Below are 27579 nucleotides of genomic sequence, written 5' to 3' on the forward strand. Positions count from 1 at the left end.
AGCAGAAACATGAAAAGGAAGTACATCCAGGATGATCAATTTTGAACAATTTTCCAACATCACACCTTCAATTGTTGAAGATTTCTTAGGGAACACTTAGCCTTACCTTGTTGAAACAAAACAGAAAAGGAAACTCCTATATCTTCATTGACTGGGAACTCTGAAGAAGGAAAACTACTCTAACCTGCACATCTCAAATGTTTCAACTGATGACTCTGGAATGCACACCTCATAACCACCTTGATGAATCGGACTGTCCTTCCATAAGAAGAAGTTGCTGCTAGTTCTATAAAAGTAAAATGTTTTGATTAGATGCAGAAAGAACCAAGGACACTACTGCTTACAGACTAAAAAACACATTCAACAGCCTACTATAGTGAGTCAAAGCAAATATGTGCAGCCAAACAGTCCAACTGCATCAGAAAATTGGGTCTGGGCAGAGGGCATAATTATTGAATATTGGAAAGTCAGAATGCTAGTCAATAACTAGGTTTATGGTATGCTTTTGAATGTTGAACATCCACAGAGATAGTATCAACAAATGCTACCATACTTGGAAAGACACAGATAGTATCAGTGTATCAAAATTCCCAAGGCTAAAAAGAAGTGCAACCTCCATTTAATAGGAATAGAGTCCCCAGCTTAACTGTAAAAAAAGATACTTCTCAAACAGCCAAAAGTAACATAATACCTTCAGCATAATAAACCAAATGCATTGGTAAAGTTCTAGATGTGCCTCAAGACCTAGAACCTCAACCACAAGAATCATGGTGGTGGAATAAGTACAAAGAGCTATTGTGGTATAGGAAGTTACGGAAAGCAAAAGATGGTAAAATCTTTGAAGAGTGCAACAAAGTTAAGAGAGAACCTAAGAAGGTTGCTACCAACGCCTTAGGTAAGACTCTAGATGACGTGTACCAAAAAGTTAGGGACATTGAACAAGGAGAAAGAAACACAAAGCTAGCACGAATGATAGAGAAAGGTGTCCAAATTTAAAATATGATAAGTGTATTAAGGACAATTCCCCAAGTTTTGACAGAAAAAAGTGAGAACAGAGAGAGAAGATGTTATTATGACGAATTGCTCCACTCAAATCTTGGAGGATAACTTTAAAGATCAGCATACATCCACAGAAGATAAACTTTAAGCAGTGGTTGGAGCAGCATGGCACCAAGCTATTCAACCATATATTACGCAGTGGAAACTGGCCAAACATGTGGAGAAAGAGTACTTTGAGTGTGATATAAGAACGATGAAGCCGTGCAATGTGTTATTAAACCTGTGACGTCATATGATGAAACCTTTGTACAGAATGATACAGCATATACTTATAACACTACAAGGAGGATAGTGAACAATTCAGATTTATGCTTGCTAGATCTATAACAGGAATTGCATCTTTGCAAAGAAGAGAAATTTAGAATAAAAAGTATCTCCACTTGATATTCATTCACCTACAGCAAACATATGATCCATCACACGAATGTCTTTTGGGGTGTACCAGAGAAGAAAGGACTCATATTCTTTATATACTCCCTCCGTTTCAATTTATGCGAACCTATTTCCTTTTTGGTCCGTGCCAAAAAGAATGACCCCTTACCTTATTTGGAAACAATTTACCTTTATGCAATGATTTATAGCCACACAAAATATATGTGCCTCATTTTACACCACAAGTTCAAAAGTCTTCTCTCTTTTCTTAAACTTCGTGCCCAATCAAATGGGTTCACATAAATTGAAATGGAGGGAGTAATATTTATGCCATAATGTATATGCACAAATGATCCATCACAAGGGTGAGAAAGTTAAGGAGATGCATGGGAATTTTCCGTGATTGTAGATTTACATCAAAGCTCTGGCTTGAGCCCTCATTTATTTATGGATAAGCTAACCAATGTATAAGGATAAGATATCATAGCACAAGCTAGTTGCAGATAATACCGTGATGAAACCAGCTACCGACTCGAGCAAAATTAAACTATGAAGAACCAAGCTAGAGAATAATAATTTTACAATTAGTACTATCTGCACTTTAGTAAAAGAACCACGCTAGAGTGACAAGATCGTGATACCTAAATATATACGATTTTGGTATCTAGGCTCCGTACTCTAGTAGAATGGTTGGATAGAATAAGAGGGCTAAAATGAAGGAATCCTGGGGCAGTGCTATGCAATAGGAAATACCTATCAGAGTGAAAAAGCAAGCTTTATAGAAAGGTTATGAGACTAGCAATGTTATATAGAAGAAAGTGTTAGCCCTCTAAGGTCCAACATATAAACTAGATGAGTGCCACAGAAAAGCAAATGTTAAGATGGATTTGCAGTAACACAAGATTAGACAGATTGAAAATGATCATAGGCGATAGAAGGTACAAGTAGCACATATTGAGTAGAAGATACAACTACCATACAAAGAATAAAACGAGGTTGTCACCGATCAATAAGTATGACACTAGTGAATGAAGATATTAAAATGAAACTAGGTAGACCTAAATCACATGGAAAGAGGTAGTATCAGAAAACCGGCAATCTAGATATCATGTGGACTAATGAAATAGGAGATATCAACTAATTAGGATTGAAGCTTAGATTGTTGGTACCCTCAATCTAGGTCTGGTATTTGGTAAGCGTCTTTTGGTCTATTTAGCTATTAGTTTGGTAGAGAAAAATGTCAAAGAACTTTTAGTTTTAAGAAACCCTAGTATTAGGATGAAATGGGTCCAAATAGAGTAAAACGAATTTGACTATTCGTATAGTTGGCCCTACTAGCTTGGGATTGAGGTGTAATCGTTGTTGTTGTTGGTAAAAATTAAAATGATACTCCCTCCATCTTAGGCTGAATGACCTATTACTCATTCAAGAATCCAACTTAATTAGTTATAAATAACGGTTCTTTTAAATATTTTAACATTTTCAAATGTGCAAAGTTTGAAAAGCTCGCATTTATCACATAGTTGACGAACATCTAAACTTCTGTCGAAATTTAACTTCACCGCCTAGTGACTTTAACTCGTCAGATAGTCATATTAACCGTTGATAGTGCACAAGGACTTCCGTCATGGGATGGAAGGAGCAAAATGTAACTTTACCTTATTTTGTTTAGGTGGTCTAATTGGAGGGCCACTAGCATTTGGTGAACTCATCCTTTTGGCAGGCACAGATCTTAGTGAGGACCTAGACTTGTTTGAAGATATTAGTGCTGAAGACAGAAGAGCATCAACGGCATCACGTTGTTGTTTCCTCTCTGATATTGTATGATTAAGTTTTTTAACCTGATTACAAGCTCCAACTCCATCTTCCGCATCCTTCTGCATAAGAGTTGCCTTAGGAGGCTTCTTCCAACCTCTGGTGTCCCGCTGTTTGTCATCGTGTACCAAAGGTTCTTGACATCTTTCAGATGCAACTGATATTGAACGTTTATAATTATCACCCCCTGACTTTTTTGAATGCCCACTCTCTAATGTTTCACATTGTTTTCCGCGAAGGCCATGAGCTTTCCTCTCTTTCCGGTGCTTCTTACTGATCTTTTCACAACTTTCACTTGATTCTGATTGATTTTCCCCGTGCAAAATATGCACATCCTTGGCATTTCTTCCATCATAATTATCGAGATCCTTTTTCAACAAAAGACTGCTTTCATCTTTAGTTCTCTGTTTTCCCTCAACATTTTTTCCAGACAGATCAGCACATATTAGAGTGTCAATTGGAGCTCCAGAGCTCGTGTTTTTTCTTTTCCTTTCCATCACATGCTTTACATTCTTATTTTGTCTATCCGTACGCTCACATGTGACTTCATCCCCTTTAACATGCTTCAACTTCCTTGAACAATTTTCTGGGTTTTCTAAAGTCAAATGTTTCTCCAGATCAACTGAGGTAAAAGTAGAATTATATGGTCTTTTAAGTGCCATCACTAATTCTCTTTCTTTTGCATCCTTCACTAGAGCTGCCCAGCTTTGGTTCGTCTGCAATGTCCTTGTGTTCCCCATGATCCACAAAGAAAGCTTTGCCCTAGTCAAAGCAACATTCATCCGCCTTACATCAGCCACAAAACCAATACGGCCAGCATTAACCTGTGCTGCAGTCGAGCATGCCTCGAGTGCCCTCACTGTGGAGAGTATAACTATATCAACTTCTCGACCTTGAAAACCATCAACTGTATTGAACTCCATGTCAGCGGTGATAGAAGATCCAAATGCACTTGAAAATCGTGAGCGTAATAGAGAAAGCTGGCGCCGGTAAGGAGTTATAATACCAATTCTTCCACCAACAAACTCAGACGGGAACCTAAATATGGCACAAGATGTACAGCTTAAAAACAATGAAAGTATAATTTTAGAACAGAAAACCAAAAGAAATGTACCTCTTCTTGAAAAATTTTAACACTTCAACTGCAGCATCAGCCTCACACTCGTTGTAGAGCGACAATGTGCCAGATTTTTTATCATGGAGCTCCTTGCCATCAACAACATCAAAGAATACATAGGGACCAAGGCCCTTAGTCCCATGAAATGATGCAACTTTGCTGGACAACTGGTCTCCATTAACCAACTTACCATCATAAAAATGGAAAGAAGGAAAGCGGCATATCTCATGGTGCATCCTATACTGCCATTTACAGAAACCATTAGATGACCGATATTTTCTAGGTGCTGATAAAACAAAACCCAAAAAAACTGTACAACAACCAGGCACCATATATTCCTTATTTTTGACATTTGGTAGACATGAAGATAACCGCATTTGTTAACACTTTGGGGATCGAAAAAAGTACAGACACCATATCCTTTATTAAAGACAAATGATGCAATGTTTAACGGTTAGTGCTGACCAAGAGCAAACAATTTAACCAGCAGATAGTTGATCAAGAAAACTGCAATATGAAATTATTGGAAGCACCATCACAGCAATAGTTCTTTCATTTCACATCAATTGGCTGCTGTCTCATGCAACCTATAGTCATCCCAAAATCTTGGAGGTATATTTTGAAACTAGTATACGAAGTTTGAGTGTACACTACCTGTTGTGTGAGCATGGTAACAGGATAACCAGCCCTTTGCAAGCGTTCAAACATGCTACATTGGAAGGAAAATTTGCTGGCGATATTAGAGAGAACTGTGGCTGGAAGCTGCTTTGGATCACCCACCTTCAACACCAAAATTACTCTTCAGTTAATATTAATAACCTTCATTACAATTTATATCCGTCCAAAGCTTACCATGACACATCTAGTTCCCTTTGATTTTAAGAGCTGAAGTGGAATGAGGGAAGCAGGTTCCAGAGCCTGAAAGTTGCAAAAGGCAAATTATTAGGTAAACATGAATGGTAATCCATCCTATAAACATCAAATGGAGAAAGAAAAAGAAACCAGGGGAAAAGAAAGAAATAAACGAAAAACAATTCCATACTTGAGCAGCTTCATCAATCACAACTGCATCAAATAGGACACCCTCGGATGAACTGCTAAATCTCTGGCCGGACACAGATGCTGCACAAACCCCATAAAGATCTCCACCACAACCACTCAGTGTAGTCACCACAATCTCAGCCTCTTTTAGTATAGCCTTCCGTAATTTATGTCTAAGAGCTTTTGCTTCTTCATTAGTTTTCTTCTCCCGTGCCTGAGCAGAAGCGAGATCCATGTATATTGATTTCTTTTTTTCATATAATATTCTCAGCTTTGCTTCGACTTCGGCATCGGACAATTCCTTTGCATTATCTGCTTTATCAGTGTCTCCTTCTAATAAACAGTTGGAATCAGAATTTCCATCCCGTAAACTAGCTCTTTTAGCTTCATAACATCTGATAGTATCAACCAACTTCTCAAGATTAGACCGCAAGAATGTCAAAGTATCCTTGTCGGCGTCATTCTTTGAATCACTTGCATTCATTTTCTCCTCAGCTATGCGGTGATCAACAAGTGTATCAATGAAGAACGGCAATGAATTAGCATGAACTGTTTTTGCATTACCTACTCTAACGATATAAGGCTTGTACATCATCCCATCACTACCATAAAGACCTTCACTGGTTATTCTTGAAACTAGTTCATCTACTGCAGCATTTGATTGTGCACAGATGAGTATTCTTCTCTTAATGCTGTTTCCCATTGGTTTATCATTCTCTAAATCCTCGTTAAGTTGTCTAGCCAAGGCTGCGTCCTGCCATGCCCTAGCAACAGCTGCAGCTTGACAAACCCGCTGTCTTGAAGCAGTGCAAGACATTCCAGTAGACTTTGGACCTCCACTTGATGATCTCCTGGTGTCCACTTGAGAGAAAGCAAGCAACGCACTGACAATGGCTACGATCACTCTGGTTTTCCCGGTACCTAATAGAAGTTATCCAACAATGAACAGAGAAAAAAAAATTGCACAGCACAATGAATAAAAAGAAATAGATAACAATAACACACCTGGAGGACCCTGTATTAGGGACAACTGAAATTCCCTTTTAGGATCAAAAGGTCCAATAGCAGCACTAATAGCTTCCAGTTGACTGCCATTATATGCCGATTTGAGGACTTGCTGCAAGGGTCTAGATAGTTTATAAAAACTCTCACTGTGATGTTTACAAAGATCGTAACTGCTGGGATTCAAGATAACAGGAAGCAAAGGAATTCCCCTAATAGCCGACAATGCTTGAAATTCTCGTACTTGAGAAGTTATGGTCATTAGACGACTAATGCACCATTTGCTGCGCTCTACGAGAAGCTTTCGAGCTCGGATCAGATGAGGTCTATTTTGCAAGTACACCCTGATGAGTAGGATACTTGATCTCTTTTTACAATCTTTTTCACGCTTTTCCACCTGCAAACAGTCAGGATGCTTCAATACCACAGCACCCAGACATTCACATCTAAATGTCTAATTGATGGTACACGGTTTTCAATGAAAAGTCGAACAAGGGGGAGGTAGGATTTAAAAGGAGCTAATGCACTCATTAATAGTGATCAATAATACCCCCCGGCCCCCCAATGTCCTAAAGACAGAAAACATATACTGAGTTTATGCACTGAAAAAAAAAATCAACAAGTGCCATACCAACAGCAACCAATTTAATGTAAATATCCACCAATAACTGGTCATAACGTAATGAAGTTCAACTAAAGAAGCCTATGCAAATAAGAAAACGGTTCACCTTTCCAACCATGTGAATATCATGAGAAGAATTCCTCAGGGGTTGTCTTGTAAGCAAAAAAAGATCATTTTCGGAGCAGCTTTTAGAACCAGCTGAATCAACATCCTCGTGAACACAGCGAATGAAGTGAAAATCATCAATTCTTTCAACTGACATAACAGACAGACTACCACAAGACATCTCTTCTAGAGAAGTTATCTCCTGAAAGGAACTCTGCAGTTGTGCTTTGAACTCCTCCAGTACAAGTGGTCGAAAAATTTCAACATATTCGTCAGCAGATTGGAAACAAACAGGAACCTGCTTTAATTTAGTCAAACTATCATTCTTTCCTTCACCTGCAGTTTTTAATCCAACTGTTAAGAAGTAATCGAACTCTAAAATAGGTCTATACCAGTCATCAAGCCTCACAGCTTTAAATCTTTTCACTCCATCATCCAATCTCAAAACGTTAGACCTATTTTCAACTGGTAAGCTGAGTTGAATGACTTTCCGTTTTGGACCAGAGAGACTTGCTTTTATGGAGAATGATTGTTGACGCCTAGCTGAAGTGAGGAAAGCTAACTCCCGATCACTTTTGTTTTCACTTACAATCTCTTTCAGGACTGTATTATTAGTTTTCATAACCCGATCACCTTCCCCATCATTTTCTTTGATACTCACACCTCCATCAGATGAGCTCCCTAGAGCAGAATAAAGCTGAGAGGCGACAGAACTATCTTCTTTTGAAATCAAATTTGTACAATTCAAACGGCACTTGATATCAGTTTCCTTGCTCTTAGGCTCTACAGCTTTTGATTTGACGAGAGAAGATTCCTTCCCCGCCTGCAGTGCATCTAATTCAAGTGGTATATCCAGATCCAAACAAAGATCTACTGGCTGAGAAATCTTCTTGGAGTCAATTCCTTTCACAGGATCAGAATACAAACCTCTTCCAGCAATATGGCCAACAGGTTTAGGATTAAAGCTGACACAAGAATTAATATCTGCACTGGCAGAAATATCTGTTTCTCTTTTATCACCTGAATGAACTACCAAATTAACTCTTTCCTCACCAACTAATGTTTTCAAGTCCAGAACATGCACTTTTTTAACCTCCCCACTAAAAGGCTTCGCTGTTTCAAATAAAGATTTGTCAGCAAGCACAGATTCTACATCAGACAAACATTTGGAAACAACACTAGCTTTTGTCAAGTCAGTGGAACTCCCATCCACAAGTGAAACAGAAAGCCGAGCAGCTTGTCTGGTCAACTCACTCATTGGAATATTATCTGCAATCCAGCAACGTGGTAAAAGGAATTTTATCTAAGAAACTCATTATCATAATGGCACAACAGACAAGAACCCCCAGGATAACTTTACAAACAGAGTAACAAACTCACCACATAAAATAATTTTCTCAATATCTGCAACTAATGAGGCAGGGACACCACTGCATGATGCTTTAATTAGAATCAGCAATGAAATTAACGCATCTTTCCAATATCTTACCACTACTGCAAGTGGTGAATGCCCCCAATCTATCAGATTACGAAGACATTGTGTCACTGCATTATTAAGCACTGTAGTTGGATCATTGCAAAGCCTTCTGAAAACCACAGGAAGGGTCTCTAATAATCTGATGCAGGTCATCTGGAATAAGAAGAAAGCATACTTCGTTTTAAAATTGCAGAAAAACTTTGGTTCAGAATTGCACATCAAAGTTTTTAGTCGTGAATAAAAGAAGATTTCTACATCCTCAGCATTCATATTTTCCAACAAAGTACTCAGCTATTGGCCAAATGCATCCGGAAATTTTTCAAAAGTCTGTACACCACATTTTTTTAATGAGATAAGTTGTTTCATTACTGGCATCAAGAAGATGCAATGTATACACTCTGTAGGCCATATTTTAACACTTCAAATTCAACAAAATCAATCATTTATTTATCAGTACAGTAAAACTTCAACAAAATCAATCATCCCTTGTTTTAATCTTTCTTTTGGTACTAACGAGTAATGAAATCTCATTTTCATAGAAATGAAGTGATACTTCGAGAGAACTCAACAGATAATTCAAATGCCGGACCACATCGAGGATAAGAGAGAACAGGGACAATACAGAATACACTTCCACACATGTAACAGAAATTCATACTCCGCTATCCACAAAATAAGAGAAAACAGGGACAATACACTTCCATATATGTGACAGAAATTCATACTCCGCTATCCAAAAAAATAAAAAAAACAGCAGATCTAGACAAGTATATGAAGCTGATGACTTAGGAGGTGGAGAAGGCTAAGAGCCATCATGTGGTTTAGAAAACCATGCATTATCACCCCCACATGTGAAAATTTTGCCCTTGTTATCCTTCAAACTTGTAGAAATAGTAAATATCGTTCCTTACCAAATCTCAGCTATATGAACCGTAAATGCTAAAAGAATAAACTCATTTTTTCCTTCAACCGAGAACTGCAATACTTAACGATTTTACTTTTTAAGCAAATATCTTCTTTTCATAAGTCAAATAAATTTATTGATATGCACCAAGATGGTGATAAAACTTAAAAGTACAACGCTCTTAAACACGAAAATGTTATAATCCAAAAAAAAACCTTCCTACTATCAGTACAACATGGTATTTCCTCTCTACACCAAAAAATCAAATGAAATAAAAGAGAATTTTTAACATCTTGAGTTGAACTCTCCGCTTCTTTAAAAGTTATTTTGTTCCTCTCTCCATATTAGCCAAAAGGACATAAAGTTGCAATTTTCAAGTCTTTCTTCGTTCTGCATCCGGCTGATTCATTACAACATTCCATTTTCTCAACCACAGTTCCTTTGGGAACACCAACTAGAAGTTGAAGGCAGAGAAGATAATGACTATAATTCCGAGGCAAAGCTGCAATGCATTAGGAGGCGATTCACTTCTTCCCCTTCGCTTTTGCACAATCAACACAAACTAACAACAATGCGACCTCCCCTTCTTAAGTCGCCAGTAGTAAGAGTTACTCCCAACATTGCATACCATGTGATAAAGCTACTTTTTTCTGCTTTTGTTTACAATTTTGACTTCCATCATCAGTTTGTTTAGATAATTCTAGATTCTGCGATAATGCCGTAAAGTTTAATTGCAATGGAGAGTACTCCATCCGTCCCAATTTATGTGGCGGATGTTTGACTGGACACGTAGTTTAAGAAAGAAAAAAAGACTTTTGAAACTTGTGGTCTAAAACAAGCAATAGATATTTGTATGGTTGTACAACATTTTTTTTTTTTGAGAAGGTAACAAATTTTATAAATTAAGTAGAAAAACCTTTAGCATAAAGATTATGCTAAATGTTAAAGATAGTTACAAGACCCTCGAAAAAGAGCAAAAACGCAAACCCAGACTTGTGGTAGTTACAAAGACCCAATAATATCCACTATAGACTCTACATCCTCTACCAGAGCTTCTTTACACCAAAAGTGAAACAAAAATATACAATTCGTCTTGATCTTCTGTTCAGTGTTAGCTCTATCTTCAAAGCATCTTGAATTTCTCTCCAACCAAATTGTCCACCAAATACATGCTAGGATCAACCTCCACCAATGCTTCTGCCTCAGTAGAATACCTGGGTCATTCCAGCAAGCTAACATTTCTGCAGTTTAGCTAATCTATTTTGGCATTTTCCACATAAAACTATTATTCTTGGCTCTTGCTACTGTTGATCTATTTTCCAAACACCACTCAATTGAGCTACGCCCTTGGTTTTTCATCTTCTGGGTTTAAATTTGCTGAAAAGCTTTGCTCAATTAGATCTCGTTTTCAAGTGACCTGTGGAGCTCGCTGATCTAGGTCCATCGTTTCCTTCTCATGTTTGGTCTCCACGATAAAAGCCAGATCTGACCATTATTGGTCCGAAGAATACTAACCCATTCTCTATTAGTTACTTTCGGGGCTACACCAGTGGTAGCGGTGACGGCCCTTTTTGGTTTTTGGGTTGTGGTATTTTCTGTGTTTTCAGGGAAATTCTCGAAGTTGTTGGAGGCAAGTTGGGCGCACGAGCACTAGCAAAGGAGAGCAACCTGGACGAGCGTCAGCAAAGGGCGGTGGGAAGCGGTACGTGAGCTTGCAAGTACATTGAGTACTGCAAATCAACACAGGTTTGGTTCTCGGGAATTGGTACCTCCCGTTCTACTGTTTCCCTTTTGGTGTTAGCTAAATTGATGTTACTTTAGTTCACAATAGTTAAAGCATTCAACTAGTGTACTGGTAGTCACTTGTTTCCTTCTAGTTTGATTCGTTGTCCGATGTGCTCTAGCGAGCCTTCTTTAGATTTGTCGTAGGCGTAGTGGCTGCAGTCTGGGATGATAGATTAAAGGCATGTCCTCAGGTGGGGCAGAGTGTGGGGCAAAGGGTGGGGCCGGGGTCAGGGTGTGGGTCGGGAGGCAGGGGAGGTAGAGGGGGCAAGGGAGCCTATAGGTTGAGAATCGGGTCATGGAACATAGGTTCGCTAACGAGTAAGTCTATAGAGTTGGCAAAGATCCTTCAGAAGAGGAAGATTAATATAGCGTGCGTCCAGGAGACTAGGTGGGTCAGATCGAGGGCGAAAAACGCGGATGGGTATAAGTTGTGGTACTCTGGAGTCGTGAGGGGTAAGAATGGAGTGGGAATCCTGGTAGATAGACATCTTAGAGAGTCGGTGGTAGAGGTCAGGCGTGTGAATGATAGACTAATGACTATTAAATTGGTGGTGGGTGAGTGTACTTTAAATGTCGTTAGCGCGTACGCGCCGCAAGTAGGCTTGGATGAGGAGATTAAAAGGCGCTTTTGGGAGGGGTTGGATGACATCGTTCGTAGTATTCCGCCTTCCGAGAGGTTATACATAGGAGGGGATTTCAATGGTCATATTGGGTCGTCTGCAGGTGGTTATACTGAGGTGCATGGCGGCTTTGGTTTCGGGGAACGGAACAGAGGGGCACTTCGCTGCTGGATTTTGCCAAGGCATTCGATCTAGTGATTGCGAACTCAAGTTTTCCGAAGTGGGAGGAGCATTTGGTTACTTACCAAAGTTCGGTGGCGAAGACTCAGATTGACTATCTCCTCCTTAGGAGATGCGACAGAAGGTTGTGTGAGGATTGCAAAGTTATCCCAGGTGGGACCCTTGCAACGCAACATAGGCTTTTGGTGATGGACATTAGTATTATGATAAGGAGGAAGCAGAGGTCAGTACGAGGCCACCCGAGGATTAGGTGGGGCGCATTGACTAAGGATAAAGCTCAGGAGTTGGAAGGAAGGTTGTCGGCAATGGGAGCTTGGAGAAGTAGTGGGGACGCAAACACTATGTGGTCGACGACGGCGGACTATATAAGGAAGGCGGCGAGAGAGGTGTTAGGGATATCTTCGGGCCGCACCGGTGGCCACAAAGGAAACTGGTGGTGGAAATGCAGTTGTCCAAGGTAAAATGGAAGCGAAGAAGGTGGCTTACCTGCGGTTAGTAGGGAGCACTGGCGAGGAGGAGAAGAGAGAGAAAATTGCGAGATATAAGGTAGCTAGGAAGGAGGCGAAGATGACAGTGACGGAGGCTAAGACGACAGCTTTTGCTCGTTTGTATGAGGAATTAGGGAACAAAGGCGGGGAGAAGAAGTTACTCCGACTCGCTAAGGTGAGAGAGAGGACGGCTCGGGATCTGGACCAAGTGAGGTGCATAAAAGATGATGACGGCAAAGTTTTGATAGGGGATGACCAGATTAAGAGGAGATAACAGACCTACTTTCATAAACTTCTAAATGAGGAAGGGGATCAGGATATTGTACTAGGTGAATTAAGGAATACCGACAACCCCCATGAATTAAGTGATTGTAGGGACATTAAGGTCGATGAGGTCATGGAGGCAATGCGTAAGATGAGGAGGGGCAGAGCTACCGGGCCAGATGAAATTCTGGTTGAACTTTGGAGGTGTGTGGGTATAGCAGGCTTGGAATGGCTTACTAGGTTGTTTAATGTTATATTCAAGACTAATAGGATGCCTGAAGAGTGGAGGTGGAGCACAATGGTTCCGTTGTATAAGAACAAAGGCGATATCCAGAGCTGTAACAACTATAGGGGTATCAAATTACTAAGTCATACCATGAAAGTCTGGGAGAGAGTGGTAGAAATGAGAGTGCGAAGGACGGTGTCTATTTCAGACAACCAGTTCGGGTTCATGCCGGGGTGATCTACCACAGAAGCTATCCACCTTATTAGGAGGATGGTGGAACAATACAGGGATAAGAAGAAGGATCTCCACATGGTGTTTATCGATCTAGAGAAAACGTACGACAGGATTCTTAGGGAGGTCTTATGGAGATGCTTAGAGGCTAAAGAGGTCTCGGTTGCCTACATTAGGGTGATTAAGGACATGTATGATGGAGCTAAGACTCGGGTTAGGACAACAGGAGGCGACTCCGAGCATTTTCCGGTTGTTACGGGGTTGCACCAAGGGTATGCGTTCAGCCCTTTCCTATTTGCCCTGGTGATGGATGTCATAACGCATCATATTCAAGGGGAGGTGCCATGGTGCATGTTATTTACTGATGACATAGTCCTAATTGACGAGACACGACGCGGCGTCAGCGAGAGGCTAGAGGTTTGGAGACATGCCCTTGAGTCAAAAGGTTTCAGGTTGAGCAAGACGAAAATGGAATACCCCGAGTGCAAATTTGGGGCCGAGCCGACGGAAGCGGGAGTGGAAGTGAGGCTTGATTCTCAAGTCATCCCTAAGAGGGATAGTTTCAAGTACCTTGGGTCAATTATTCAGGGGACCGGGGAGATCGACGAGGATGTCACACACCATATAGGGGTGGGGTGGATGAAGTGGAGGTTAGCGACGGGAGTCCTATGTGACAAGAAAGTGCCACCGTTACTGAAAGGTAAATTTTATAGAGCAGTGGTTAGGCCTGCCATGTTGTATGGGACCGAGTGTTGGCCGGTTAAGAACTCACACATCCAGAAGATGAAAGTTGCAGAGATGAGGATGTTGAGGTGGATGTGCGGGCATACAAGGAGGGATAAGATTAGGAATGAAGATATTCGAGAGAAGGTGGGTGTGGCCCCCATGGAGGACAAGATGCGGGAAGCAAGACTCAGATGGTTCGGACACATTCAGAGGAAGAACACTGATGCACCGGTGAGGAGGTGTGAGCGACTGGCTATGGTGGGTACGAGGAGAGGTAGCGGGAGACCTAAGAAGTATTGGGGAGAGGTGATCAGGCAGGACATGGCGCAACTTAGGGTTACTGAGGACATGGCCCTTAACAGGGAATTGTGGAGGTCGAGTATTAAGGTTGTAGGTTAGGGGAAAATTGTGAATATTTCTACAGCGCACTAGAGTGAGACTAGCCAGTTAGAAGTTAGTCTTAGGATGCTACTGATCAGCTATTGATGATGGGCTTTATCTGTTGGTTATTAGTATACTTTACATCTTTCTCGTATTTCCTATATTGCTTATATTGCTGTTATTTTGTTATTTTATGGTATTTTATGTTATGTTATAGATTTTATGTTATTTTATTATGAGTCTATTGATAGTACTAATATAGTGTCTCTTGTTGCTTTCTTGAGCCGAGGGTCTCCTGGAAACAGCCTCTCTGCCCCTCGGGGTAGAGGTAAGGTCTGCATACATATTACCCTCCCCAGACCCCACTTGTGGGATTATACTGGGTTGTTGTTGTTGTTGATATTAGGAAGAGATGAACATACTTTTTCTCATTGCTCTATTTGGATTGCTAGAGCACCAATAAAGGTGTGTTTCTTTGCTTGATTGGTAGTGAGGGGAGTGATTTTAACAGCGAAAAATTTGAGAAGAGGAGGATCACCTATGTTAGTTGGTACTTCAGGTGCAAAAGCCGGGTGAAGATGTAGATCATCTCATATTGCATTGTCAAGTGGTAAGTTGTTTGTGGAGAGTGGTCCTTAATTTGTTTGAGGAGCAATGGGTGATGCCGGACACAGTGAAGGAGGAGTTGTATAGTTGGGCTCGTATGAAGGAGAAGAGAAGTCCAAGGGCATAGAGTGTTGCCCCCTAGGCAATTATGTGGGTTATTTGGAAAGGAGAAAATAGAAGGGCATTTGAAGGGGTGGAATGTAGTCTTTTGTTTTTAGTTTTTTTTTGGTGTACTCATGAGGTTCCTATTTGTAACTGGTAAAGTTGTTCCCATGTGACCAGGAGGTCACGGGTTCAAGCCGTGGAAACAGTCTCTTGCAGAAATGCAGGATAAGATTGCGTACACCAGACCCTTGTGGCCGGCCCTTACCCCGACCTCGCGCATAGCGGGAGCTTAGTGCACCTGGCTGTCCTTTATGAGGTTCCTATTTGTACAGAGGATGGGCCTTTGTTGTTGAGACCATCCTGGTGTGGGTTCTCTTTTTTTGGTATATGGCTTGTACACGGGGTTCTCCCCAATTATTAATAAAATCATTTACCTTATTGAAAAAAGACAATATAGATCATTCGTTTTTTCAATGTCTAACATTGAAGGTTTGGGAACATATATTTGTGCATTTTCGAGTACATTGGGTATTACTAGATTGTATGAAAGAAGCATTTGTTAGCTAGGAAAGGTGGAAAGTTGGGAAGTACAGAAATACCTGGAAAATGGTGCCATTTTCTGCTATTGGAGCATTTGGAAGGATAGGAATCAGAGGTGTTTCGATGGAGTCCAACTCCAATTCATGTATCAGCTCTTCAACCATCTCAACATGTAGGTCATTGTTCTTATGTTGCGTTTTTAGAAATCATATAAATAACTAAACCTTCTATTTAAAACTCTAATATGAATCACATATAAGCTTTCGTTGTTTGCAGCCGCAGATATTTCTGGGGCTTTTTTATTTTCATTAATTTTATGACCAAAAATCCGTCTGGGCCCAACCCTTAGGGCCAACTGCAACCTCCAAGACTCGGGGCTAATGGGCTCGCCCCTCTATTCTTCACCATTTACATACTAGACTTAGTTTTCCATGCTTATTTCTGGGGCTCTTTACTTTGATAGGGATGAGAAAATTAGAATTCCAAATCATATATGATTATGTCAGAATTTGGACAGACAACAGATGTAGGGTTTTGAAGAAGGTGAAAATCTTCAATCCATTAGGATGATTATTTTTAGGATATGGGGCCTTTCTCTTTCATTTTTACATAGAGTTGTATATGCTTGAGAGTTTGAATAATTTGTTAGGATTAGTTTCTGAAAACCTTTTGGCTATATAAACAATTAATGGTCTTTTTCAAAATATTCATTAAGAAGAATTACTGAGTCGTTGTGGGTTTTCTATCCTTTCGAGAGTTTATTCATTGATGTCAGTCTTGAATTTAATCTTCTTTGACCACAAAGCATTGAATCAGTACTGAAAAACTGAAATTTGGATAATTTCAAAATGTTATCTTTATTTCATGTTTTTCCATCGAAGGACTATGAGAACGGGAGAAAGGTCGTTGACTTCCCCTTCTTTCCCCATTTCTCCCATCTTTCTTTTTTTTTCCTTATCAAAAAAAGAAAGATGGGAGAAATGGGGAACGAAGGGGAAGTCAACGTGCCATCGAAATGGCTCCATTATGGATAAAATGAGTTCTGTTAAATAATAAGGGCATATGTGACACAGTCCATTAAGGGCAACATTGTTTTTAAGCAAGCTATTAACAGAGGGCATATGGTACTAATTTCACAAAGTTCAAGTGTATATTTGGACTTTTTGGCTTTTCTTATATAAGGAAAAGTAACTAAAAACAACGCACTCTTATACTAGATAAATATTTTGATACAAACTGCAATTAACAAGATAATGTGATGAATATTTTATCATATAGTACTTTATACATGGGAATTGGTGGTATTTAATCTTTCATGAGGTTTTTGGAGGCAAGAGGAACTCAAGAAGCATTTGACAGGTAGATGGGGATGATTTTCGTTTTTTATTGGAAGCCTCCTATTTTATTATTAGTATCATGGTTTTCAAACCACAGAGGCACTCTCGACCTATTCTGCACAACAAGAAGGTAACATACAATTCCTGAAATCATACAGCCGTAGACAATATACGTATCCAGGAAAGAAAGAAATGTCACGAGATAGTAGATAAACACGCTAAGATCCATACCTGAGATGGTTTTTGACCTATAAACACCTTCCCAGCTGCCAAGCACTTCTGAACAGAGATCCAAGCCATTTCTGAGAGTAGGCAACAAAATTTTTCCCATACAATGAAACTGACAACTGATTTATGTGCATCCATGTGTTCAGTTTGAGTTTGAAGCACTGGCTGCTTTAAGAATCCACCCTGGGAAGAAAATTTTGAGATACTAGAGTCCTCGGATGATTTTCTCACTAGAGGCTGGGTACATGAATTCCCTTCTTTCAGTAGTTTGCACAATACAAAAAAGAAATGATGTAAAGTCTGAAATTCTGATAGAACACAGTCCAACTGAACCTGGAAAAGAGACAAGCAGAATTATGCCAGACAAATATAACTGGAAAACAATGGCAGTTTTAGAAAACATGCAAGCCAGAAGAAAAGGAAATCAAAGACAGTACAGGAATTGCACGAAAGAAATAGAGATAGGGTGCTATAAATTCCAATGCTGGCTAACACTCAAAAAGAGCAATTCCCTTCATTATTAAATCTTACCAGCTTAAGACCATGTCTTAACCCTGTAAAGGTAGCTGAGAGTGAAGATGGGCTAGAGCAAAGAAACTGCAGTCCACTTGTTAGGCCTCGTGTGTTTGAAACTTGTTCAAGGATACACCGACCAACATGTCTAGCATTCTGCATCAACCAGATAAGTAGGATACAGCATCAATTTAGAGGCAAATGTTGGTAGGTAAATACACGAAAACTAACTCAATTGTTCAAAATGGAACATTTTGAATGAAAATATTACATCATTGGGATCCATGAGCAGAAGAATCAAACTGTCACTCATCATGGGCTCCCAGGTCCACTGCTTCCTTAGCTCTCCTTGATCCATTCTAATGATGAAATGAGCAGTCAACCTGTAATAACCTCCAGAATAATCAAGAAAAAGTGTTTATATGAAAACGAAATTCTTCCGATCACTAGCAAAACCTCATAATCAACAGCATTTAGTCATAGGATCAACTCAAACCTCTTGAAAAGCCTAATTAGAGGTATACACTTTGTTGAGACCTTAATGGAGTTCTTAGATTCCACTCCCTCGCCACCATCATTTGAACCAGATGGAACCTTCCAATTGAAAACATGAGAGATATCTGAAGCACAGGTTCTCAACCAATGACCAAGTGAAGGTGTCATATCAGCGTCATTATCAGATTCTAGTAAAGAAAGGCGTGACAAAGCCCAGAAAACAGCCTTAGCAAATGATACTGGAAGAACCAAGGGATCAATTTCAACTAAAACCTCAAACCACAACATTGGGATGCACATCCAATCCCCACATACATCTGATGATATATCAGCTTGAGAACTAAATTCCTTCCAACAACTGTCATCATTTTCTTCAAAATCACAACCAAACAAATTTTCTTGGCCATCTTCTTCATCAAGCTGGAACGGCAAGCATCTTTCATCACTTGAAGCAAGTCCATACTTCAGAATTGAAGTTACCAGAGCTGCAGCATCAGAAACTATAATAATTTGAACAACATCAAATGCAGGTTGACGGAGAGAACTGTGAAGCGATGAATCCTTCAGAGAGGACACAAGAGAAGGTCCCCTGCAAAATTAAGTAGGACAATGCAAAGTTATGTATCAGGAATCCAACATTCCGTCAATTATTTTGGATATATGGCTGCTTTGAGATAGCACTTTAGAATATATGCATATCGAATGATGCGAATTCCAACAAAGTAATACAATGAACTAGAAGAGAGGTTCATTAAAACACTATACTCAAGTACGCTATCTTTCAAGAATATGTCTAGATCCATTGCCCGGAATCAAAAAGATATTTTATTTTATATTTTATTTTTGATAAGGTAATAAGATTACATTACTGAAGGGCATAAGTAACTGCATACAAGAAAAATACCAAAAAAGGAGAAATCTCACAAAAAAATATGGTTCTCTACGAAACACCCCCAATTTCTATGCTTTAAGGAATCCCATGGGTGCATCAAAACATAACAACAACAACAACTACCCAGTAAAATCCCACAAAGTGGGGTCTGGGGAGGGTAATGTGTACGCAGACCTTACCCCTACCCCGATAGGGCAGAGAGGCTGTTTCCGATAGACCCTCGGCTCAGAAAGACGGAAAGGGTGCATCAAAACATAATAAAGGGAAAAGAGGCTACTCCTCAAATGTACAAAATTCTTCTCTATTCCTTCAAAAGCTCTCCTATTTCTCTTTCTCCAAATGATCCACATAACCGCAAGTGGAGCGGCCTCCCATGCCAATGCATCTTCTCCTCCTCCTTCTGAAAGACCAACTAAACATTGCTTCTTTAACCGTGTGTGGCATCACCCACTGAAGGCCAAACCAACCCAAAACTTCCCACCACAAGCGAGATGCAATTTAAAATATTGTTAGTGATTAGGAGGGACTATTTCATATTAATAGAATTCTGCAAATAAGGTAACTTATCTTAGAATAGGCGAATAACTCCAACAGGGTCACTTTCTATTGAGTTCAATGTTCAAGACAAATAGTTTCTCTCTTCTCATCTTGCATTTTAATGCAGTATCAAACATCCACACATCCACAGAGTATCAGAATCAAGAGAAATAACATCCGCATCTAGACCAATATAGTCACCGGAAGTTCTCTAATTTGTTACAAATGTGTGGTCACGGAAAAGATTTTTTAGCAAGTTTAGGAAGAGGTTAATAAACTGCTTAAAGGTTTGGGCTTATCATGTCTCCAAGTCAGCTTATACCAGGAGCTTTGTCTCAATGAGACATACACTAACCAAACAGTACTAAGTTTCGCTGCTGTACAAAACCTCACTCGCTGTCACTGTGACTGCCGCTCACTGGCGCACGAAATCATGGGCCAAACGTTGTCTCAGTCATTGCCATGTGTACAGCACGTAAGCTATATGTTAGACTTGTCATGACACGTCAGGGTTTACCATACTGGAGAAAAATAATTGGACATATGACCTATATGCTCCAGCTTGAAAAGAAGTATCAAGCATATGCCCAGAATTCATTGCACAAAATTTGTAGAGTATTCTATAATATGGTGTGTTAATTTAAAAAGATTACTTTGAAGTAATAGGATCCTTCTAATTCAGGTAACTTACCTTATTAAAGTAGGCTAACAACTCATATATAGGAAACAACAATATAATGAGTTTAATCATCTAGACAGGTTGTTTTCTCTCCGGTCGTCTCTCTCTTTTATAAAATCAATGTTTTTGCTTTGCTTTCAAGGTCAAATAGACTTTGCTCAACTTCATTTTTAAATTAACAATTTTCTTCAATTAATGACAAGAATGAATAGGACAACAACTATCATATGCATCTTTAACATAATGCAAACTTTTTTATGAAGAGGGAATCGAACAAAATCCGGTTTTACTTCTGAAAGGTCAGTAAGGAGGAAATAATGTGAAGGGAAAAGTAACTAGCAGAAAGCAAAGACCAAGTTCTTGGCCATGTTTGCTCGGGGTTAGTAAAAGTCATCTCTTCGTTGCCTAAAGCAATGAAGTGACGTGAAACAAGGGGTTATTGCTTCATGGATGAAGCCATGCACTTTAGTAAAGTGTCTGCTTCAAACACTGACACACAAATTGATCCCAAGGAAAAGCAGTCGGATCTTTTTTTTTTCAAGTTTGAAGAGATGAAATAATATCAGTATCATTGTACATCAGATGCTGAAATTACTCAAAAAATACAATTTGGTTACTGTAGTACTGAAGTCATATATTTTGGTATTTACTATTTCTAGTAAGTTGTGCGATTCACTTCAAAAAAGCATACGCTTCAAGCCCCATGAACCTTGCCTATTTGTTGTGCTTCTCTCTTTTAAACATTGTGTATGAAGAACATCTGTAAAGTAGCCAATGCAAGGGACAAAAATAACAGCCAGTCAATCATATAAATAATTAACCTCTAGGTACATACCACATATGTGCACATTCATATGGTGGAGAAGGCGGGTTCATAGTATAACCTCGGTGAACTATGAGAAGAGCTATCTGCAATATATTGAATCTCGCGATAAATAAGACAGGACAAATAATTTAACACGCTTTAGGTTGATGACAAGATAATAACCTGGCAAGCCTTTTTTCTCATGAGCAAGCTGAAGTTACTACTCACACTAACTTGATGCAGGAGAAAATAAAGAAGATTCCTTCGTTGCTTTTCATGTTCTCCATCTTGTAAAGCTTCAAGAGACTGCAGGGGTTTACACATAAGAGTGGAAAATGGTAACTAGGACCACAGATAGCATCAATAGAAAGAAGATTACCACACAGCACTTAAATCACATAGCTGAGTGAATAACATGCCTGTAGAAAAGGCTGGAAAAGATCAAAGATTTCCTTATGGCTTTTTTCATTTCGAGTGTGGAAACACTGACCCAATAGTGTATTGCGCATCACACTTGGAGATAATGAAGTCTTCAACCAAAGCTTATATCCTTAACAAAGTGTGATTGGAGATATATCAGGTATTAGCTGATGAGTAAATTCAGAACCTTAAAATGGTATATATGGAAAACATACCGAGCATCTCAAACAATAATCTCAGACAATTAACTGCATAAGAAAATTCTGGTGAATCATCACTGATATGGTTAAGAACAACACTCAGAAAAATGGGATAACGATCTAATATGCCTTCTTCAAATGCTGGAGGCTCCAAGAATCCAAGCCTTCAAGACACAGATAGATAACAATAAGAAAAAATAAAAATGATGAATACAATAGCTCATGCACGCGGGAACAGAAGCCAACTACTTCCTACAATGCTTTGATCCCAAGCCATACAGTTACTCGATCCAACTCAACCCTAGGCCTTGGATTCTGACTAGACAATGACAACACGTCTGCTGCCAAATAAGAAATGTACTTCTTCAGCAAAGGCTGCAAAGCATCCAAATCTGCTGATTGCCTGCAATGAAAGACAAGAATAAAAACGACATCAATAAGGTGTGCACATATTAGTTTCTACCAATGGTCTAGTAACTCAAAATAGAGGAAGTCTTTCCTAAAGAATGGCTATTCTATAAATACTTCAGGATGCTAATCTGTGATATCAATGCAGAAATTTTTTTTGATAATGGATATCAAGGCAGAAAATTAGAGCCTAGTTATTTTCATAATTTGCATAAGCGGGCTACAATGAGCTAACTGCACTTCTTTTTTTCTTTTCTTTTTTTAATAACTACCTTAGTTATCTCTTGAACATGGACTATTTTACAAGCTGATCCTTCTTAGATTGGCACGGAGCAGCTTCTCCTTCGGTCTCTGGTTTTGCATGTGAGGAACTTGGGATCTGAAACAACCACTTCCTCAAGCTCCACCTGCAGAACCAAGAGGACCAGCTTGGTTTATTTAGAGAGGAAAATTCATTCAAAGAGGATGGAATTTCTATTAAAGAGTTCATTCAAGAAGGGTGGACTTTTTTTAATGACTTCACTAGGACTTGGAGAAACAAGCCTTTTCACATAACTCCTCCTCGTGAAACACTCAATGGATCAATCCTCACTCATGTGGCCTCTCACTTATAATTCTCTTTTGTTTTTCAATTAGGAGTCAATGGGCATGCCAGCCTATTGAAGAAGAAAAAATCATTTATAGGTTTCCTACATTATATTAATTGCAGTTTCCCTATATTGTTAAGATGAGTTTTCCCTAAAGGATTTGCAGCTGAGTGAATTTATCAAGCTTGCAGTCTTGTCCGAGGGCAGAGCTAATCAGGCTAGGGGTGGGCATCGGTCGGTTTGGTTCGGTTATGAATATTATCGGTTTAGCATATTGGTTATTGGTTTACAAATTTGATAAACCGATAATCGAACCGATAAGATATCCGTTATCGGTTATCGATCATTATCGGTTCGGTTATCGGTTTGCCCGATAAGATAACTCAATCTAGAGTTAAGCAGAAAAGAGAAGACAATTCACTGGAGTTGCAAAAGAATAATGTTCAAAATATCCCGAAACTGATGAAGATTGTCGATTGAGAATTGATAGGTGCAAAGAGAAATTGGTAGTTGTTATAGGCTACACAACGTGAGCTCACAAAATTAAGAAACGAAAATAAAAAAATAAAGAATCATTAACCGTCAAAAATACCAATATGAAGATGAATTTTGTTATAGAAATTAAAAGCCTAATGTATAAGACTAAAGATTTATGCTAGGAGTAACTAGTAAGGTCTATGAAGAATGAAAATGAAGCAGCTGAAGAGTGCGGCTGAAAAAGAATAGGAGAAAATGAACTGAAGCCCTAGCATATGTATATACTTAAGGGTAAAGTCATAATTTTATTAGTTCTTATTGGATTATCGGTTAACCCATTAACAAAATTGGTAACCCGAGGCCCGAACCGATAATCCACTAGTGAAAAATTCTAAACCGTTACCGAACCGTTAACCCAATAACCCGATACCGATAACCCAATAAACAATTAACGGTTCGGGTTATCGGTCTTACCCAATATATGCCCAGCCCTAAATCAGGCAAGTCATTTTTGTACCCTTGTCGCCTTTGTGCTTTGTGAATAATATATACCTACTTATCAAAAAAACAGAGTATGTCCTGACATGTTCCCTCCTCCGTTCTAGTTCCATTGTCTCTCAACAATAAATCATCCACATTGGTTTTGCAAATAGAATTCTAGTATTCTCAACTGGAAAGCCAACTAACCCAAAACTACCATTATTAGTGGTGCCTATGCTGTTTCGTGATATGCTAAGGCAATATATCCCACATAATTACCAGCTTTGCTGTCCTTTAAAATATCCAGAAGTAAAGCGTCTAAATGGTCCTCTTTTTATTGTAAATTATGAATCCCACCGAAAATGGGTTTAGAAGACACCTATCCTGCTATATGCATCTCCAAAAAAAAAGAAATGAAATAGTCCTTGCATAATTTATGGCAGAACACAGTGAGCAGTCAAGATAAGTTTTAAGGTGATATTAACAGTTCTAGACGCTCAAGGAGTCCTACATATTTATATCTACATCTAAGTTTCTTTAGGCATGAGATTTTCTTTCATCTAAGGAATAATATTGCAAAGCAATTTAAATGATAGACAATGTTTAGTCTTAACTGCAAAAACATTTGAAGACACAAATCATCGCAGGCTTAGCAATTTAAGCTAAAAGAACCTAAAACAATGTACTCTTACATAGCATTAATAATAAGACATTAATATCAAATTCATAATTAGGGTAGAAGGTTAGGTAGCCAAGCGATTTACTTGTTTATACCAGTAGTATTAGTGTACGACTTAGTGTTAGTCTTGTATTTCATATTCTTAGATTTCTATATCTCATTATTTCTTTCGCTTCGGTTTTCTGACTGGTTTGTTGGTGTTGTTGCTTGTTGTTACTCCTTTCTTTTTATCTGTCCTGAGCCGAGGGTCTACCGGAACCAGCCTCCCTACCTTCTCAAAGTAAGAGTAAGGTATGTGTACACACTACCGTTCCCCATAGGGCCCATACCCCACTTGTGGAATTACACTGGGTTTGTTGTTGTTGTTATCAAATTCATAGAACTTTTTTTTGATAAAGTAAGTGATTTCAAATCAAATTCAGAAAACTTAATAACCTTATACTTCTCTATTATCAAAACCATGTTCGCTCGACCAAAAATGACAACAGCATATACAAGAATTGGCTAGAGTTACAAACCACAGAATATAGTTGCACGCGAAGTCCAATAGAAACAATACCTCAATTTACTCATGCGTCCAGCCAGCCGCAAACCTATAGAACGAGCTCTTCGGCCTTTATGGAAAAGTAATGCATAAACTCCCTAAAATATAAAAATGACAAAATCAAATGAAGATGACTATAACAAAAACAGCTGAAGCATGACATGAAGTAGAGACATCAAGTCATAGAAAGGCAGATCAAACCGGATACTGCTGGTGTCCACCCAAGGTCAGTTCATGAGATTTGTCGATTGCGTCAATGAATGTTTCAAATTCACTTGCCAAATAAGAATCATCTAACAAAATTGGGAACATCAAAACCTGCAACTCAAAAAAGAGAGATCTATATAATCACAGAGAAACAATGACCACAAATCAAGACAGAATGGGAAAAAAAGAAGAAAAGAATGGATGGAAAGTAGGATCAAATCAGTCAAGTAAACTAAATCTTATTTTCTTCTGATAAAAAGGATACTCGTAATCATTTACATCATCTAGAAGCAGAAAATCAACGTTTCATAAAATTGTTCAGAATTAGGCTTGATTTTCATGTGTACGTAGCCTTCATGGCTTATCAATTCAACCCAACATTCCACTCGCAATGCAGCCCTTAATGGGAAGCCGGTGCACTAAGCTCCCGCTATGCGCGGGATCCGGGAAAGTACAAATTGTAACTAGAGTGCATCGGTGCTGGCCATGTCGTTTGCAATGTTATATTGCATACTATTGACACAGTAGCTAACGCACATCTAGAGATGGTGTAAGTTGGATAGCCAGACAGTTCAAATCTGTCTTATTTAGCAGAAAGACAGATATTCCTTGCTCATTACCAGACAACCACTTATATAGAACCTGTATGGGGAAAATAGTTTTCATTTCCGTCGAGTAGTAGCATGGACTTCTGACCCAAGTGGGGGCAATAAAGTGATGGGACACAACAAGTTTTGATTTTCCATCTCATGGAAACCCCTTTTCCCTCCACTTAGATTATCCCCTACTAGACTAATGACAAGAATTTAAACTTAAGACTTAAAGTTTTTAGGTATTCTACGTCCATGTTGTTTGATTACCTTGTTAGTCATCCTTTAGTTGCTTGATTATTTCCTGATTTTTGCTATTTCATAGGGTTTTAGATTTCCCAGTTGTAGCTTTATTATTAAGATTTAAGTACTATCCATTAAGGAAAGCTTTCACAGCACTTTTGCTAGCAGGTGTCAGCTGGTCTGGCAGTAAGAAGTTTACTAGATCTCCTAGTTATTTCCTTTCATATATTCATGACTTATCATTGATTTTGAGCAGTTCTAAAATGAAGATATATTTGAAACTCGTATCTGATAGCTCTCCATCCTTTCCCTCCCTTTCTCTGCTTCTTCTACCTTGTGTCTCTCTTCTTCTTCTTTCTCCTTTCTTTTTTTTTATTTTTCCGCAATTCTCTGCTACTGCAACAGCTTTCTACAGCCATTTCTCTGCTTGAGAGCAATCTAAATTCTAAACTTGCTCTTTTCTTAGAAATAAATTAAGGATGCTGCAACAACTGAATACAATCCTTCTCCTGCAGAAGCATGCCAGTATATCTAATGCAGAAAATGAACCAAAAGATGAATTGGTGATTCATATAAAGGAAGAGGAGAAATGTAAATGGAAACACCTCAAACATGACGCTAACTATTTCTCCGCTGTCATGCACGATGTCGTACTCTCCACATCTTATTCTGCTATTAATCTCTTTAAGATGCTGACTGATCCTTTCTTCATCAAGAGTGCGCAGCACCTCAAGAAGAGGACCAATGGAACTTGAGTCGTATTCTGTACTATAAAGCTCTTGGGCTTGATGGTATTGACATATACATTGAGTGCACTGGCGCATTTCCCTAGATGTTCTGTCCAATAGGAGCTTTAGAGGAGAATCACTGCGATCATCCTTAAAATAATTATAGAAAGTCTCCAGAAGAGGTCCCATTAGGTCCCAGGAACCACACCAAATATGATTTTCTTCCGGCAAAAAGATCAAGTAGTTGAATGCATCTGAAAACCTGCATACAAAAAGGAAAACTGACTTAATTAAATTGGAAGTATACAAACAATTGTTTTCTTTGTTTTAAAATGGAAGTTTGGCATGGTCTCCCTCTTTCGCTAGTTTTGGGTCGATAGTGAAAGGTTTAGCAAATGTGGACACGTATAAGTTACGAGGAACGAGAATTGGGAGCAAGAAAAAAAGAAGAAGATGATGAAGAAGCAAACCATTCTTCTTTGAGCAGGCGGAAACGATGTCGCTTGAGAAGGTCTACAGATGCAATGTCGTCGTCTTCTTCGATGCCCCTCCATCGGTCCAACAGCTCTCTCCTTGTGACCATCTTCTTCGACATTCTCCCGACACCTTCGGCTGTCATAACCCACCTTCAATTGTTAGGGTTTTCCACCTTCCCAATATTTGAAGCCGTGTAGTTATAAGTCACCGCGATTTTGCTCACTGCGAGGGTACGAAAGAAAAGTATCCCGCCTGCCTGGCTTCGCATTCCCGGTGCATAGGTATAAATCCTAATGCATCAAAGCGGCAAAGGAAGAGCAACTGTGCAAAATATTCTTGATGCACAATTAAAATAAAAATAAAAATTTTAACAAAAAATTAAGAGAT

General features: G+C 39.1%; 1 protein-coding gene across 1 annotated transcript; it reads right to left on the reverse strand.

Annotated features, from left to right (window-relative positions):
* LOC104235454 (uncharacterized) lies at positions 1-27579 on the reverse strand. The gene is made up of 22 exons (XM_070171253.1): positions 27186-27579; positions 26593-26977; positions 25149-25265; positions 24963-25045; positions 22029-22175; positions 21788-21936; positions 21572-21702; positions 21336-21458; positions 21183-21256; positions 18241-18828; positions 18016-18127; positions 17763-17900; positions 17235-17564; positions 8514-8763; positions 7135-8402; positions 6410-6803; positions 5406-6325; positions 5216-5281; positions 5018-5143; positions 4361-4605; positions 3090-4284; positions 1-286 (listed from the first exon to the last, which is right to left on the reverse strand). Exons 1-22 carry the CDS (start codon positions 27332-27334, stop codon positions 281-283), a joined length of 6996 nt encoding a protein of 2331 aa, XP_070027354.1. The 5' UTR covers positions 27335-27579; the 3' UTR covers positions 1-280.

This window comes from Nicotiana sylvestris, chromosome 3 (genome assembly GCF_000393655.2).
Source record: "Nicotiana sylvestris chromosome 3, ASM39365v2, whole genome shotgun sequence".
Classification (NCBI taxonomy): Eukaryota; Viridiplantae; Streptophyta; class Magnoliopsida; order Solanales; family Solanaceae; genus Nicotiana; species Nicotiana sylvestris.